Raw genomic sequence first — 18,076 nt, 5'->3', positions numbered from 1 at the left:
ACCTTATAGAAAGATACAAGTTCTTGAAAAGTTAGGGGGAGATGGAAATGTCATTTGTTAAAGGGAATCCTATTTTGAAGCCATCGGTTGGGCTTTGAGTTTAAAGGGGTAGGGATAATCACTCCCTAGCTGATCTGCTTTTTGTTATTTTTAAAAAATACTTTATTTAGGGGCATCCGGGTGGCTTAGTGGGCTAAGCCTTTGCCTTTGGCTCAGGTCATGATCTCCGCGTCCTGGGATCAAGTCCTGCATTGGGCTCCCTGCTTAGCGGGGAGCCTAATCCCCGCCCCCATCCCGCCTGCCTCTCTACCTACTTGTGATCTCTCTCCATCAAATAAATAAATAAAATCTTTAAAAACAAATGAATAAATATTTTATTTATTTATTTGACAGAGGATCACAAGTAGGCAGAGAGAGAAACAGGCTCCCCACTGAGCAGAGAGCTTGATGGGTGGCTGGATCCCAGGACCCTAGGATCATCACCTGAACCAAAGGCAGGTACCTAATTGACTTAGCCACCCATGTGCCTCAGTTAATCTGCTTTTTAAAACTTAGATCTTGTAGGTGAAAACCGTGTCTTAGTTATTTTATGACAGGCCATGTCCTCAAAGTTACAGTTAACCAGGAAATAATTCTTTGGTCTCCATTACCAGATGTAGGAACACTAGAAATCATTTTGGGTCTAAGTTATCCATATTCGATACTGTATTTTTCTCTGAGTAAAAACTAAATCTAAGAGAATAATACCATAATAGAATAAGCTTGAATTTTGACAAATCCTAGGACGAGTCAGAAGTTAATGGTTTTTCATCTTTTCATTTATAAGGTTTATACCTCTTATTCCCTTCAGATAGTCAGAGAGATCTGAGATCTGACTGAGAGAGATCCTCAGATCCTATCTATGAAACCAATTGTATTTCATTTTCCCAGAGTTCCTTCTTGATTTGTGCTGTGTTAACCCAGAGCTGGTTCAGTTCCAAGCAACAGTCAAGAAATCTGCCATGGGTTAGCCTATGCAGCTGCTTTCAGGAAATTTTATGATTTCCAGTAAACCTTTTGAAATGTTAAAAATATCTCAAGAACCCTAGTGACTACTTTCATAGCTGTCTGCGGGTCCTAGGTCTCCAGGCTTGACATCATCTCCGTATTTGTTTGAAGCTTGTTGTACAGAACCCAAAAGGCTGAACGCTTTCCACAAAAAGGAGAATCAGGTGCTGTCAAGGTCCTGCCTTCAGGGCATCCAGGGACATTCATGGAGATCTCACGGAGATTCACCGTGACTGCATATCCATCATGTGTATCCAGGCAAGGACCAGTCACTCCCTGCTATTAAAGTCTTTAAACCTGGCAAACTCGCCAGGTGTGTACATTATGCCACCTCATTTTATAGACAAGAAAATCACGGCACCAGGAAGTCAAGGGGCTGCAAGCCAAGGTCAAGACCGCACAGCTACAGTGACAGAGTGGGATTTGTACCCAAGCAGTAATTCTAGATCCCACTTTTAACCCTCTGCTCTATTGCAGCCTCACGAGAAACTTACAATTGCTATGCAGTTCAACTGAACAGGAGAGAGGTGCCTTGGACTAATAACTATACCTAGTAACCAAGATCATTTGATGGATTAATTGAAAAGCACACGGCATCTAAGGGCTTGGAAAACTAGGAGAAAAGCTCCCAGCTCCCAGAAAGACCAGACAACCCATTTCTCTCTTCTTGCAAAAACATAAAGGAAATCCTTTCGTCCCTGAAATTGTTTTCCTGTCTTCCTAAAGAAGTTGATCTCCCAAAAAAAAGGTCATTCCTTTTTCATCTTTAGACTTTTCCTTAAAGAAAGTGAGTTCATTCTGCAATGCATGCGGGCCACTGTCAATCTCGGACTTCTGGCACTCTACTCCACCACAGAGCAGCTCCCAACCTCTTGCTGAAAACCCATGCCTCATAGCCTATCATTCTCCATCTTTGCTCTATCATGCACACAGGTGTTTTGTGAGTTTCGGGGAAGCCTGAGTGCTGGGCCAGGTGCACTGAGAAAGTTCGGCTTCATCGATTGCCAGGATACGGAGTTAGTTTATATCTGATTGTAGCTCATTGCACTCACCTCAGAAAACATCCGCAGGCATACTTAGGCTGGCATTGGCAGGGAAAGGAGTATCACATGCCTGATGCATGGATGCAGCTGCTGCCATGGAATGACCTGGATGAAGGCAATCCCTGTTGAAAGCCACGCCAGGCTGGGCAGCACTGACCGTGGGGCAGATTGGGTCTCTCCCAAATTTCACTATTTGTCCATTGTCTTGAGATCTTGGCAGAAAGAGGGATCACAACTTACGTCCTTGCAAGTTTTCTAGGTGTGTTCTATCCCTCAGATATGGCATTTTATAAGATTTTATAATTTTAAATCAAAGGAGTGATTATAAAAATGGGGTTGAGAAACACGCGGGTACTTCATGAGCAACGAATGACTAATTCGTCTCCATACGTTCTATCAGTTTCACCACGGTCAAAAGCAGGTGTTTCCAGGCTATGAATAAGTAGTTTGCATTCTCAAAATTAACAAATTGGACCAACACCAAGGAAAAAAACAACAACCATAGCTAGCCCACCAGAGAACTGTTTACCAAAGAAGCTGGAGCTCATAGCAATGGTTTGCAAACTCCACCAGGCGAGCTTGTGTAAATGCCCTTCATGTAGTCATGGTTCTTCAGCCTGTCACAGATACCGGAGGGAAACGCAGAAACAGGAAATTACAGACTATTTTAAACAGCATGTTTTATTAAACTCACTTGCTGATGCACTTTATGGCAGGATGCGAGATTCAAGTGTTCATAACTTACATCTTTTCAAGTGCTTTTCCTGAGTGAATTCTCCCAGTTGAAATACGGCATGTACACAGGGCTGGAAACAATCTCTAAAGTAGTAACTGTTTCACCCTCGGTCATGTAGCTCTCACATCCAATGGAGCAGTGCTAGCCATGTGCAGATAATCGACCTCGCTTACACACTGTACTGTGTAGGAAAGCCATGGAGGCCTTGAGTAGTGACTTACAAGATCCTGAATGCATTTCAGGTTAAGCCGCAATCAGAGCACAGCGATCTTAACATGAATTACTAGAAACTGTACATTGTCTCTCATCACTGAAATACTGATGTCATTCCTCTCTTCATGCGCAGTTCTGCATCTTGTTTAAACCATCATTGTTCAGGGCGCCTGGGTGGCTCAGTGGATTAAGCCGCTGCCTTCGGCTCAGGTCATGATCTCAGGGTCCTGGGATCGAGTCCCGCATCTGGCTCTCTGCTCAGCAGGGAGCTTGCTTCCCTCTCTCTCTCTCTCTGGCTGCCTCTCTGTCTACTTGTGATTTCTCTCTGTCAAATAAATAAATCTTTAAAAAAAAAAAAAACAAAAAAAAACCATCATTGTTCAGGACCTGCTGCACCCTCGTTTTGGAAACGGCCTAGCAAAATAGGCAAGGATAACCTTAACTACGAATGAAATAGCTTCAAATTTAAGGGGCTGTCATTAAAATGGATTTGAACAGCTAATTATTTTCAAAAGCATTTTCTGCTCACAACTTGTTTGAGGAATAGAAAAGCCTAGTTACGTTACATGGGAATCCTATATCCTTGTCTGATATTTATTGTTAAGTTGACAACTCTTAACGCCCATGTCTGCTCCAAGTTGTTCTCAGCTCTTCTCTAGACACACCGAAAGGAAGTCATTAAGTGGAGCTGTAATACAAGTTCATGACTGGAGGGCTGGGTAGCCCTGCTTTGATGGAGTTAACTACGATCTCTTAAAATAAAGGTTCATTCACTTGCTTCTGCCCTTATGAAACAAAACGTTCTGAATCTCTATTGTCTTAAAAGACCATGCCGAAGATGCCTTAACCTACTTAGTCACTGGTAGTAAGATAGCCACTTCCACTGGCTGAGTTTTTCTACCAGCCTCCCAAGTCCTGGCCGCTGAAATCCTGTCCTTGGGACCCCTTCAAGGTGAAGGACAGATTCATAGGATTTTAAGAGTTGGAGGCAAAGCACGGTTGATATCTGTGCTCCTTTGAAGTGACTCTGCCAGACCATCTTCTACAATTGCCACTATAAGAGGAAGGACCAGAGGCAAAGGTTAATGATTTGGTTAACGAGGTGCACCTAGATGCCTCAGGGAGTAGCAATTAAAGGCATTCTTGGGGGGAGCTGGGCCATTTTAAGTGAAGATTTCGCCTCATTTAACTTTTAAAAGTCTGGAATCTGTCCTATCAGGTTCTCCTTAAAGCAGAGCCCAGTCATGAGAAAGGGCGCTACTTCCAGTGGGTAGACAGAGTATGGGGTGCAGAGTGTTTTAGCCTTACCAGTCTCTGAGACAGAACTCTAGAACCTAGTCAGTAAATTATTATCTATGCCTTGGGCACCTGGAAAGACTGAACTGAGTATCTTCTGAATAGAAATGGTGATACAGGCCCCTAAGAGGCCCTAATGCTCTTATACCAACCAAAGGAACATTCTTATTTGGATGGGTGTTTAGGGGTTTTCGGGGAAGGAGTGGAGGCATGTCTTTTGGTATGCTAGAAATGTCTTAGGGACAAAAGCTTGATGACTAAAAATTACAAATTTTAATGCTGCTGAATTCAAAGGCCCCTAATCGTCCAGTAGAGAAGCTCCAATGGGTTCTGCTGTAGATGCCTGAGGCCACAGCTCAGGTGAGGGCTCTGGAAAATCATCAACTGTCACTTTACAGCTTTGACCATCAAGAGGAACATTATCTGATAATGTGGGGGAGGGGGGCTTTCTAAAGAGCAAAAGGGATGTAATTTCTTTCATATGTAAATCTCTTGGATTTATTACATTCATAGTAAGAATGTTACACGTGACAATTAAGCTCCCAACAAGCTTTCTCCCTTTATCAAATGAAATGTTAGCCTCTACTAGCAACCTTAAAACAGAGTGGTATGGAATACCAGCAGTAATCTATTGCTATTTTGACTGCTGACATACAGGTCATCTTTGTGACAATTTGACATTCCATAAAGCGATCAGCCAGGATTCCTTCAGTATTTGTGTTACTATTTTTGTTTTTTGGTCAGAAACTTTGCAAAAATGAAAAAAATCTTTAGATTCTTAAAGATAAAACCTTCTTGATGACCAACCACATCATTTATTAACATTGGCCTCTTAATTAACGGAAATCTAACTCACAAACTAGGACCATTCTAAAACACCTGTCAGGTTGACCTCTTGAAAGAAGTCTTTCATTTTGAATACTCCCGTGTGGCCACTGCCCACTAGACATCTTGAGTTTTTTAAAGGAGAAAGAGCAACGGAAAACAGAAACATTGCCGATGATCATTAAAATTTAGGAAATCTTAATGCATTTTGATCATTTTAATAAATATATATCAAGAAAACCTCACTTTATTACAACACATTCATATACAAGCATCTATCATCTAAGTTTTCAACATCAAATGTTTATCAAATATTGAAAATAAAGGACAAAACGTTACTAGACTATTAGCCATAACACAAGAACATGTTTTAAAAATTGGTCCTTGTGGACATTGTCCAAATGATGATCCTACTCATACACTGTATGAATGAGACCTATATTTAATATTAATAGCATAATAAAAAAGCTTTTATCTTGGAGAAACTGGGAGGACTTACTTATTTCCTCCATTTGGCATTTGGTTCCTGTGAAGTACTGTTTAAGGAGGCCCAAGTCAATTAGCAATCTTGGAAACTGGAATACAGTTTAGCAGGAGGAGTTGGCTGGAGTAGGAGGACGGACGGTCAGAGGGGCACTCTGAACACTCTTGCAAATGTACAAATTAAAGAAATCATTGAGAAAACTGTGGCCCGAATACATGGTAGCTATTGCCAACTGAGTCCCATTTCTCCAAAATAACTTTCCAAAACCTAAAGTCTTTACATTCTTTAAGATAAAACCTTATTGATCACCACATCATTTATTAACATTGTGCTTCTTAATCAACAGCAAAAGTCATATATAAAAAACCACATGCTTTTATAATCTAAACGAGTGAAATGATGCAAAACAGATTAAAGTATAATGCATGCCACCGGTTCATGAACTTCATTGGACAAGGAAACAAAACAAAACAAAACAACCCAAAACCCAAAAAACCCAAACCCCAGCAACAGACCCGTTGCCATAGAAAAGCTCAAGCAGCTTAGTGCTGGTTTCTAACAGCTCTATTGTTTCCCCCATCCCTTTCTAAAAATGCCAAATCCAAAAGCAATTGGGCATCAAAAAACAAAGGAAGAATAGAGATGTTGAATCAAAAGTTAAACACAATAGTTTAGAAGTTAACGGTTTCCAAACAATATTGATCCACCCTGTGTATTTTTTTCCTGTTTGTTAAATCCCTGCTGTAACTCTGATTTATCCTTAATTTTCACATTGGCAAAAATTAAGATAAAGTAAGGCACCAAAAATCGCCCTGTATAACACCTCTCTAACTGCCTGATCACGCATCGCAGGCAAGCCAGGAACTCGCAGGGATTACCCTTCTCCACATATTGTTGATTGCCACCCCTAGACAGGTGTTTCATTATGTTACATCCTATTTTCGTCTGTCATGCAAGACTGTTAAAGACAAGTCCTTAACGGCACGCTGAAGCCACTTCATCTAGCTCCCTGTCTTCAGTCTTTCATTCAGAAAAAAAATACTGTATCACATAGAAGCAGCAGACATCCTTTGCTGGTTATGTTGGTTTGCTGACCAAACAACTACCTAATTGATTGGCGAACGTGTTGCCGTTTCTTAGCTAGTGACAGGCTCCTTGGGGGGGGGGGGGGTCATGGAAAGGTCACAAGGGCACACTGTCCCCCAGTCTAATCTACTGGACCTTTTCTGTGAGAAAACTAAGGTTTACTTTTAAGCATCGAGTCAACTGTGTTCTTGGTAACATCACCACATTGAGAAGTAGCTCGCTGATGCCTACTCTACAGAGGTTTTACGCAATCTGCTCTCCAGGCATTAAAACGACACGGCGTGTTCATGGCATAATTTTATCAGTTGTACAAAACTATAAAATCCATTCAAAATAAAATCTATGAGAGCTAACTGGTCATGCTGTGCATGCTTCAGAGGTTCGGTGGAAAGATGGCTCATAGTTTGCTCCCTTTGCCACAGCACGGTTTGTTACTTGGTGAAGGCTCCTTTTTCCTTAAGGACTTTTTCCAAGACTCACTCACATTGTTTTTGTCATTATATCCAGTCTCAAAATAATCATAAAATTGGCCTTTGCACTCAAAAGCAAGGTCGTTTCCCACAGGTTCATGGCTTAATGGGCCACCATCCCTGTTGGTGTCGCTATTTGCCTTCTCCTCACTTAATGTGGCCTTTTCCTGAACACCTAGTGACCTGACATTAGTGACAAAGATTTCGCTGGCGGGTACCTGACCATCACCCTTGTAAGCAGACGCACAGCCTACATTGAAATCCACCTGGTGGGAACAACTCGGTAAAGGCAGAGGGGGAGGGGAAGAGGAAGATGAGGAGGAAGAGGGGGCAGTGGTGGAGGCACTTCCGACACTAGCATGGACAGAAAGGGGCAGGTTTAGGTAGTGACCACCACATTCCTGGTAAAAGCAGCAGGCGTGAAACTTTTCACACTCCTCTTTGGCCATCCGCGGTCGTTTTCGGTAAGGACAGTCTTGAGCCAGAAACCACTCTTGGGCAGAGGGGCCGTTGAAAGAGCAGGCAGGAAAGCACCAGTTATTCTGCATGATAATCTCGCCGTGGATCCGTTTCATCAAGTTGTTGATAAGGACGGACCTTCGGAGGTACACTTCAGGATCATCGATAAACTTGAGCTTTTCTAATGACATATACAGGATATGGGCTCGTTCCTCAAAAATCGAGATGGTCTAAAAACCAAACACGGAAGAGAAAACTTAGAGGACGTGGGCTGTGTAAGCATGCCACTGCAGTAGATTTCTTTCTGGGCATGCTGTGGTCCTGTTCCTCCCAGGTTCACTTAGGGATGCTGTCCCCGGTGTTGCTAATGACCCTCCCCGGCTTCCTGCCTCAAAGGTGCAGTCCAAGCACCTGGGAATCCGGTCCCCCTGCAGACCTCAGCAGGGACAGGTGAGGCTGTTTGTGTTTCTGTGGCTGAGGGAGATGCCAAAACACACAACTCCTCTGCCCTACTAGAAGTCAGGGGAGCGGCTTCTCCGGAAGAAAGGGACATAGTAATGAGGGGCGCGAGGAGGGGTTCTCAGTTGCTGGTTATGTTGTTTCTTGATCTGGATGCTAGTTACATAGATATGTTTCTGCTGTGAAATCCAGCAAGCTGTACTCTTAGGATACTTGGGCTTTTCTGTGGGTGTATACAAACCCATGCATGTGCACACACATACACTCGTATTTATATGTCGGTGTCTTTTGAAAGATGTCAAAATGCAGGTCATAAGTCTACTTCAAACCCTGGCTAAGAGCACAAGAGCTGCATTCAGCGCTGTCCCTCTGGCTTTCACACTTGCAATTATCCTTACTCGACTGAGGGACAGTGATAATTGAGGCTCAGCCCCTGAAATCATCAGTCAGTAGAGGGGCCAAAGCAAGCCTCCTTCTGGGGCCAGGCAGGAGGAGAGATGCAGGGAGGAAATGAGAAGACTCACTTCTGAGCACTATGATACTATCACTGGGTGATGACTAGTATAAATCCAGCAGCTACTGGGAAACAGTCACAACCATAACACAGAAATGAAAGAGGAAATAAACTGCTTATGTCCCGGTGACCAGCTTTTCCAGGTCATATTAAAAAAAAAAAAAAAAAAAAAAGCCACCTGGTAGCATGACCTGAGGAACTGCAAACAAAGCCTGCCCGGGTTAACCAAAGGCAGGAACTATACAGTCAGAGAAAAGCCCAGCATGCACCAACCCATGCCGGTGTCTTTATGAGCAAGGTCAAGGCAACACCTGAAGGACATGCTCGTGAGACGGCAAGGAGAGGGGGTAAGAGGAGATACAGAGGAAGATGAATTGAAAAATTAAAAATCCTCTCCGCCTCTCAGAAAACCATGGTCTGGGTTATACCCTCCTTGATTACATCTGTAGATAGTTTTTTTTAAAGGAAGAGAACCATAAGGAAAAAGAACTGGTATTTGAAAAGATTAGGTGGCCAGTTCCTTATTTCTAGGCACTTCCTGGATCCCATTATTTTTTTCTTAAGCATGCAGAAGAGTCAGCTGTGATCTTTCCCAGGGATGAATTACATATTTTAACAAACTAAGCCTCCGTAACGTGTATACAATGCAGTGTGAGTTTTTACTTGCAAGCACACACTCAAGTGATAGTGAGTCCACCTCTAATGGGTCAAGAGAAGCCCCGGGAAACTGCTCCCAGGTGGGCACACACAGAAGGGGCTCTGGCCATGGGACCTAGAGCGTGGAGAGAGGGGAGATGTCAGGAAAGAATGGTGCGTTTCTGCACACGTGTGAAAACATGGATGGCTCATAACCACTAACGCAACTTGAGAACAATCAAGACATTTGTAAAAAAGATGTTCCTTGGATTATATAATTTTGTTATTTCTGGGTAGAGGAGCTCCTGCTGGCTCTTTCTTCCACTACTTGTGAAAATAACAGAGGACCCAAAAAAGTGACAACGATTAATATCGCTCTGCTGAGAAGTGGCTCATTTTCATTGCTTGGGTGGAACAATTTAATTTCTGGAAATGGATCAAGCAACTGTTACTAAGTATCTTAAATTCTTAATAAAAATAATGACTATTAAAAAAACATACTTTATGGCTACAGCTGCTGAGTGGTGGGTGAAAATCCTCTTCTTCCACATACTTCCTCTTAAAGTATGTGATCTTGGATGTTGTTATAGGATTTGAAATTCCCCTGTAATGTGATCCTGTGGTAATAAATCAGATACGACAAATGACATGCGGTTTGCCAGAGGTTCTCTAAACAAAATACTTTCCTTATAGAAGATAAGTTGGCTACGTATTTGGCTGTACATGTGATGATTAAAAATAAACATTGGTCTTAATATTTGCTATCATACAGAAGTCTGTGACCCAGGCTAGGCAAGGATTTCTAGGTAATCATAAAGGAAATGACCTATGTCAGCATTTACAAAATACTTGGAATCTTAATTCTATGCACAAACAGCAAAATTCATAAAGGGGAGGATAGTATTTATTCAAACTGCTTAATTAAATCCACGATAATAGGGCACCACTGGTCAAACATATACACCTTTTACCGTAAGCACGAATAACCAAATAACTTTAAAATGCTATTGGCTGTGGGTAAGGAAGCAAATGACTATCTGAACATTGGAATTATAATATTTCTTCTTTCAAAATATGCAACTAAAAAAATTTTAGCTTAAGACTAAAATATGGGTTAACCAAAGTCCTTTTCTCTCTCTCAAAAATGTAACATATCAATCATGAATTAAATGAGGGTCCAATTTTGAACGAACAGAGCTTTTAATCCCAAATGAACTTCAAGAAGTATTTAGTTTACATTTTAGGTTTTGTTTTTTTTTAAAGCACACCACACAAAAATCCAAGAAACTTATCTTAGAATATAAGAATAAAGAATTAGGAAGAACATACTCCTGTATCTAAAAAAATTTCCCCCTGAATACGAAAGCCAATTGTGTGGTTAGTAAAAAGAGAAGACACATAGCTTCTGGCCCAAAGTGCAGATTCCTTTACGTCTCAGGGGATAAAGATTTCATTGTCAAAAGCTCACCAGGGCTTGTGTACCTCTGAAGAGAACCATGTTCCGCAGGGTGAAAAACCAAAACCCAAACTCAGGGTCTCAAAATCTGGTTTGGTTCTTTAAAAAATATAGGTGGCATGACTTACACACGAAGCAGCAGCACGTGTAGATGCAGATTTGAATGCAATTTCAGTATCGCCTCTGATCCTCTCCTGGAGCCCAGGGCTCAGTTGAGAGGGGCACAGAGAGCCTGGAAGTCCCTGGACTAGCAGCTCTCTCTGGGCTCAGAAGGGCACCCGGAGACAGGAGACACCAGTCCTGCTCACTAGTCTGGCTGCAGAGGGCAGGGCTGATGGGGGGAGGTCAAGGGCAGTACCTGCCAGTGGGGGACCGGCTCCCCGGTCTCCCTGCAGAGGAGCCTGTGCTGGCCCAGGGGGACTCGGGCCTCCGTAGCTGTCAGCCTCCCATAGTGTCTGGTACCCAGCAATTTCAGCAGCTCCTTCTGAGACAATGGGCTCGCAGAATCTATTCATGGACAGAACCAGAGTCATCTCTGACCGCCTCAGATCTAAAGAAAAAAAAGAAAGAAAATAGCCCTAGTCAAGAGTAAGCCAGGGGATGGCCTTGGCATGATCATTACTCTGCTTTGGGAAACTTCTGCTTCCCAGTTCTCCCCTTCACCCTGAAAACATTTTATTATTTTTTCAAAGAAAACCTCAGCAAACTCTCTCGCTGCTATTAGCTCAGCCTCTGTGTTCAGCAATCTGCATTTCATGGGCGGATCTTTAAAACCCCATTTCTTATTGTTCTCAGATTCCCCTCAGCCCCATTTGAGACAGCTGCTTTGCCTCCTGAACACATTTTCCCCCTGACCTTCCGGCAGAAAATGTACCGCTAAGAGGCAAGTCCCAAACCCTTGCACCTCCTTTCTATTAATAAGGCAAAATCAATTTTCTAGTCAATCCCGAGAGTCTCCTTTGATGAAATCCGCTAATCAGTCAAAAGGGTGTAGAGGCCAAAATCTCCACCGTCATCCCTGCTCAAGCTCTGGGTCGGCTGGGGCAGGGCGGCTGCCCCCTCCTCTCCTTTCCGCGGGGCCAGATCCTCTACACCAGTTTAGGGCTCCCTCCACTTTCTTCTCCCAAAACGAAGCAGACAGAGACACACTTGGTAGTTGTTTCCACCAGCCCTGATCGGCCTGAACTGGATCTGCCTCCAGTCAAAACACTGTAAGATGAAGACAGAAAATTGGCTCCAGTTTCAAGCCGGGAGTTGCAGCCCCACAGGAGCCAAGCACAACATCAACGGAGCAGGCAGAATATTAAACAGGAGCCAGGGCTTCAGGGCCAGAGGCTGCCGGCAACTCTTTCCTCCGCGAGGCCCAGACACAAGGCAGCAACTTTCCAAGGGGCAACATGCTGCGGCCCTCCTCTCCGGTTCACACCCCTTCCCCCCGGGGGGCCTGCGGGGAGCCTGGGAGCCTCTTTGCTCCGTGATGCCTGCGGGGCTCCTGATGGGCTCAGGTGCTGTGGGCCACTTCCAGCGGAGCTCTGGGGCTTCACTTGGCCCCAGCTAAGATTCAAGGCAGGGTCAAGGGTGGGTTCAAGGGGAAAGAGTCTGATTCTCCGGCAAAAAGACCGATTGGGCCAGAGATCAGTGGTGACGGCAGAGAAGCCTCCGCGCCTTATTAACTGCGAGTTCTTTTGCAAGACCGGAACCTCTCCTATCCCACTCTGCCATTTAAAAGAACTGTCACAAAGACTGATGTCAGGCTTGCTCTCTGAAGATAGATTATCTTTCAAATATACGCTAAGGTGTATTCATGCTTTCTTCTCCAAATGACACAGCTCCTAACATTTTTGGAAAAGGGTGAGTCCCCTGCTGTCCAGCAGGAGTCTAGGATTACCTACGTGTTCTAATGAGGGTTCACTTCCAGGGAAAGGAAGGAAAACCATCAGGGGAAGGGGAAATAGCTTTACAGAAGTGACAAGGTCTTTATGGCTAACAGCAGCTCTTGGCAGCAATGACTCTACTCTTTACCCAGGATTCTCCTTAAGATCCTAAGTTCTGTCCCAACTTCACTGAAGGATGAAGTAGGGGAAGTCTCGGTGTCAGTGGCTGGAATGAGGACCCAGCGATTTGGGAGGCTAAACCACATACCCCTTCTCTTCTAAAATGCCCTCCAAAGAGGGAGCAGCCAAGGAATTGATGTAAGTAAAATCTTATTACAAGGCAAAAAAGAGAGAGAAGTTCGATTATTCTCTAGAAGGAAATGGTGGGACATGCCATTTATTTTGTTCTTGACTCATCAAAAAATTTACACTACATTGATTTGATAAACCAAGATATTCTGTCTATCACCCCTCAAACTCAGCATCCAAACAAGTTATCAAACCTCATGATAATTTATTCCCTGGGAGACTCTCATAAATGGTCTAACATCTTAACCTATTATAAAAGGCACTTGTACCAGTAAGTGCTCCTGCCAGGAGCATATGAATTATAGCTCTCTCTCAGTAGCCCTCTCTCACTGACTGCAACAGTATTTTCCAGCTTGAAATTCACACTCACTTTTGTGCTGGATTCTGGGAATAAGACCCAAGCTTTTTGTCTATATTGAACTTAAAAAAAAAAAAAAAAGATTTATTTATTTGTGAGAGAGAGAGAGAAGGCATGAGTGGTGGGGGGGGGCAAGCTCCCCACTGAGCAGGGAGATTGATGTGGGACTGGATCCTGAGCCCATGGCAGATGCCCAACTGACTGAGCCACCCAGGGGCCACTATATTGAACTTTTATAGCATAAAACCAGAGGAGGTTGACAAATCCACTTCTCTTAAGAACATGAAGCATTTCGGGGCGCCTGGGTGGCTCAGTGGGTTAAGCCGCTGCCTTCGGCTCGGGTCATGATCTCAGGGTCCTAGGATCGAGTCCCACATCGGGCTCTCTGCTCAGCAGGGAGCCTGCTTCCTCCTCTCTCTCTGCCTGCCTCTCTGCCTACTTGTGATCTCTCTCTGTCAAATAAATAAATAAAATCTTAAAAAAAAAAAAAAAAGGACATGAAGCATTTGTAGGCCCCTTAATGCAATTACCTTTGTTTAATAGGACATTATACGGTCCTGTGCTATTTTATGTTCCTAAGAGTTTGTTTCCATTTTAATGACTGATCCTTGTGGCTGTTTGGGTTAAGGATTTCAGTTTCTGTTTGTTAGTGTTGATTCCAGCATATGAAATCCTATCAGAATGCATCTGAACTTGTAACACAGCTTACTTTTATCTTGGCTTTTTTTTTTCCATTATGGTATCTAATTTCTCTTAAGTTTTTCTTTTTGAACTGGAAACTTTTACACACAAAATCAAAAGTCGGAGAAACTGAGTGCCACAAATGGTATTTCTAAGTCTGAATAAAGTATGAATGACTTCGGATTATTTGGGAGCAGACAAGAGATTTTGCAGTGAATTCTTCCTAGTCTATTCAGAATTTATGAAGGGATGTTAAAAAATTAAGAAGGCAAGTTCTACATTCATGAAGCATTAGGACTGGGTGGTGCTATGCACCAATATTTCACATAACTCTTTATTTGTATTATATGTACAGATCCAAACTCATTATTCTCTATAGGATAAGACTTACACTATGATTCTGATACTGAGTTCAGAAGTTTAAATCCACAAATTCATATGTTGTTAATATTAGATATAACCACAAAGATGTACATTTATGGTAAAATTTGTTTTTTTTTTTAACATCAGAAGTGAGTGGTTTCAAAAGTAGGCGGTTAAAGTGTGTCTGGCCTATATATGGGTTTTAAAAATTTAAAAATAAAAAGCTCCTAACCTCTTATCCCCAGGCTCCTCCTGCATATCTGTTTTGTCACCCACCTGAATGAAATTAAATGACACCTCAAGGATTCCAAGAAGGCTGAGGGCTAAAATGTCATGCTTTTCCAGCAAACGTTCATCGTAAAGTTACCAGGCATTGCTACACAATTTGGTTTTTCCATGAGTTACGCTTGTTCTTTCCAGAAAGCCATTCTAATGCCAATATGAGCGGCTGGCCCACAGATCCGGCCACCTAAGATTCAGTGGCCCCTTGAATCTAACGGGTTCCTGGTCATTCTTCGCCCACCCCTCCCCCCATCTCTCATAGGAAATTAGAGAACATTAAGAGCATTATAGCAGTTAGAGATCGGATTCCCACAGTGAAACGCAGAGAAGTAAAGGGCTCATGTTTTCAATGCACCTTTGGTGCTGCCCAGGTGGAATCAAGCGCCTGACCTCGAAGTTGTGCTTAACAAGATCCCAACAGCTCGTCCAGCTGCTGCTGCTCCTGCTGGTGATGGAAGGGCTGAATTGGTGGAAGGAAATCCTTCAACCCTTCTAAATAGACAGATGTCGCTTTTCTGTCCGTCCCTGCAGTACACCTGCCTACTCTGGAAAGTGCATTTCTCAGCTGTAGCTTCCAGAAGCCCGGAGCTTTAGGGCAGGTCCTGGGGCTAGAAAGGCTGGGGGTGGGCCTGACGGAGAAGATGGGGTGTCCGGGTGTCCGAGCCCTGGCGCCAGATCTCCGCATCCCAGGCCCAAGACAGGGGTCGTGAGGTTTGACGAACCGACCCCCTGCAGGCACCGGGTCCGGGCTCCGGCACTGACACACCCCCAGGGGTCGGTGCCATGGCCCCTGAGCCCCTTCCAGGGTAACGAGCGGAGCCCTGTCGGCCGCCGGCCGCAGGAGAAAGTAAACAACACCCCAAGTGTCTGGGAACAAAGGCAAGTTGTCTTTCCACGGTGCCGGAGCCGTGCGCCTCTCCTTCAGAATAAGAGCTATTATTACTGTTTCTTTCTTTTCTTCTTCGTCTTTTTTTTTTTTTTTTTCTTCAAACAAGTTTCCTTCTAAGGGAAATAAACACCAAAGGTAGGATTCCAAGGAAATGACTCACGGCGGCTGGCAGGGCTCTGGCGAGGCTGGCCCGGGCCCCGCGCTCCAGCCCGCAGCAGATGCCTGCCCGGCCCGCCCTCCCTCACCGGCCAAGCCCACTCGGAGCCGGAGGCTGCAGGAGCGCCCTGCGCGGCCGTGGGACCCGGGCGGCGGGGGACAGCGCCCGCACCTCCCGCGGGCGACCTCCCTGTGCGCTACACCCTGGCCCCGGGGGGCCGCCCCCCCCCCCCCCCCGCGTCTCCCCAGCCCCAGCCGGGCACTCGGGAAAGTTGCTAGAGCCCAGGAGGCGGGAGGGGAGGAAGGGAGGAGAGAGGCGGAGGCGTGGACCAGGCGGGCAGCAGCCTAGCCCGCCGGGGAGGTGAGCTGAGGACAGAGGAGCCGCCGCCGCCCGCAGCGCTGCTCGGCTCGGCTGCCGGGGAGGAGAGTGCGGGGGCGGAGGTGGCGGAGGACAGAAGGTGTCAGCTCCTGCAGCTATTCCTTTTTCTCTCAGACGCGCGCTCCTGACATCCACAATCCCTCCCTCTCCACCTGCCCCGCGCCGCGGCGACCGGACCCCGGGGCATCCCTCCTACTGACCCCCGGCCCCCAGGGGAAGGGAGGGAGCGGCCGCCGGGGACCCTGGCATCTCCCCGGGGCTACCATCCCTACCCGCCCCCGGAGTCGGCTCGGTGCGCGCAGGCGGCCGCCGTTCCCGCCCCGGTAAAGGCCCCGCGGCGCACGCCAGCCCCAGGAAAAGCCCGCGCCGCCTCGGCGCCTCTCGCCCCCGCGCCGCCCGGATCCCGCTCCGGCCGGTGCGCGTCCACTCAGCGACCCCCGGGCAGGGAGGGCGTGCGGGGGGGGGCGCGGGTGGGCGCGCGCAAACGCCCGCGGGGACCGGCCCTCGCCCTCCACCCGCCCTGGCCTCGCCGCCCGCGCCCGGCCCGGCTCTTACCGCGGGGTCAGCCGGGAGGCGGCGGCCCGAGCGCTCGCGCCGCCGCTGGTCCGCTCTGGGCTCGTCGCCAGCCCGGCCGCCGGTGCACAGTCGCGCGGAACCCGGCCCGGCGGCCCGTTCGGCGGTGGACGCTGGTGCGCGGCGGGCGAGGGTCCCGGCAGGTCCCGCCGCCGCGACTGGGGCGCCGCGCCGCCGTCGCTGCAGACGGTTATGATAATGAGCGGCTCTGTCTAGCGAAGAGCGTGTGAAACCCGTCAATCCTGTTTGCCATTTCCCCGTGGATTTCCGAGGAGAGGTTCTGCAGGATGCCCCCAGGGTGAGAGAGGGAACATGACAAGCGCGCCCGCTCTCCCGCCCTCCCTCTGCTCCCGCCGCCGCCGCCGCCGCTCCTCAGGCAGCACACGGGGCGCCTTCCCCTCACCCCCACCCCAGCCCGCCCCCTGCCGCCTTCCCTCCTTCCCGCCCTCCCTCCTCCCTCGTCTCCCCTCTCTCCCCTCCCCTCCCCTCCCGGTGCCCGGGGACACGCGGGCCCAGCTCCAGCCCGCAGCCCAGACCCCACGCGCTCCCTGGCTCCCGCCCTAGCCCTGGGGGCTCGGCTCCAGCCGGATAACGTATTCACTCTGCAACCTTCTGAGATGTCTTCTCTTTTTATTTGGTTTAGTTCTGTTGTTGTTGTTGTGTGTGTGTGATTTAAAAAAAAAAGAAAGAAAGAAAGAAAAGAAAGCAAGCAAAGAAAAATCTGTGCCTTTCCCACCCTTTGCAAAAGACTTTCTTCTCCTTTGCCACAGCAAACGGAGATGAGAAACAGATGTCTTTGCAGGACCAAGCAGTTATTCTCCTCTCACCGCCCGCCCCCGCCCGTTCCCCTCCAGAGCTGCTTATGTATAAAAAAGCAACATTGGTCCTCCTGCAACTTGAATTGGCAACTCTTTCTGGGTGGGGAGCCTCCAGGGAAAACCTCCAGGAAATAAAAAAGTAATAAAGGAGGTTGTCCTTGGTCAAGGGAATGTAATTTAAGCTCCGGAATCACATTATTTTGCAAATAGTAATTTTACCCTGTATTAGGCTCAATTGGAGTTTGTTTTTTGAAACATTAATTCATAACTTCTGTCTAGGGACTCCTCCATAGTCGAGATGGGTCATTTCAGGTATAATGAACACAGAGGATTGGAAGGCATAGACCTAATAAAATCGGGGGCAAGGCACCTGCACAAAAGTGTTACAAAGACTATAATGTTTGTTTACTGCTACTATGCCAGATGTGCTAAATATAACACTTCTTTAAAACAGTGATCCTCCGACTGTGAAAAACCAAACCTCTTGCTGCCTGGCTCCCTAGGAATCAAGGATAGGCACAGACTGAAAATCAGGGAGGAAAGGAATAAGATCAAGGATGAGTATTAGCATCTGCAAATTGAACTCTATCTAATTTGCATGTTTATTTCTTAGAATTGTAATTAAATTTGTGTAATAAATGTTTTCCATTTCATTTGTACACTTAAAATT

The 18,076-nt window shown here is 46.1% G+C and overlaps 1 protein-coding gene across 2 annotated transcripts; it reads right to left on the bottom strand.

The window, feature by feature from the left end:
- Window positions 1–5,362: 5,362 nt before the first annotated feature.
- Window positions 5,363–16,999, bottom strand: SERTAD4 (SERTA domain containing 4). 2 transcript variants are annotated; one of them, XM_082703821.1, is made up of 4 exons: window positions 16,571–16,999; window positions 11,083–11,274; window positions 9,770–9,885; window positions 5,363–7,889 (listed from the first exon to the last, which is right to left on the bottom strand). In XM_082703821.1, exons 2-4 carry the CDS (start codon window positions 11,255–11,257, stop codon window positions 7,128–7,130), a joined length of 1,053 nt encoding a protein of 350 aa, XP_082559947.1. In that variant the 5' UTR covers window positions 11,258–11,274; window positions 16,571–16,999; the 3' UTR covers window positions 5,363–7,127. The 2 variants fall into 2 exon arrangements, with proteins under 2 accessions (XP_082559947.1, XP_082559948.1); XM_082703822.1 differs by lacking the exon at window positions 16,571–16,999 and adding an exon at window positions 11,874–11,897.
- Between the last annotated feature and the right edge of the window lie 1,077 nt (window positions 17,000–18,076).

This window comes from Mustela nivalis, assembly GCF_964662115.1.
Source record: "Mustela nivalis genome assembly, chromosome: 16".
NCBI lineage: Eukaryota > Metazoa > Chordata > Mammalia > Carnivora > Mustelidae > Mustela > Mustela nivalis.
The sequence above is the reverse complement of the archived record's forward strand: the minus strand, read 5'-3'. Positions and strand labels throughout refer to the sequence as shown.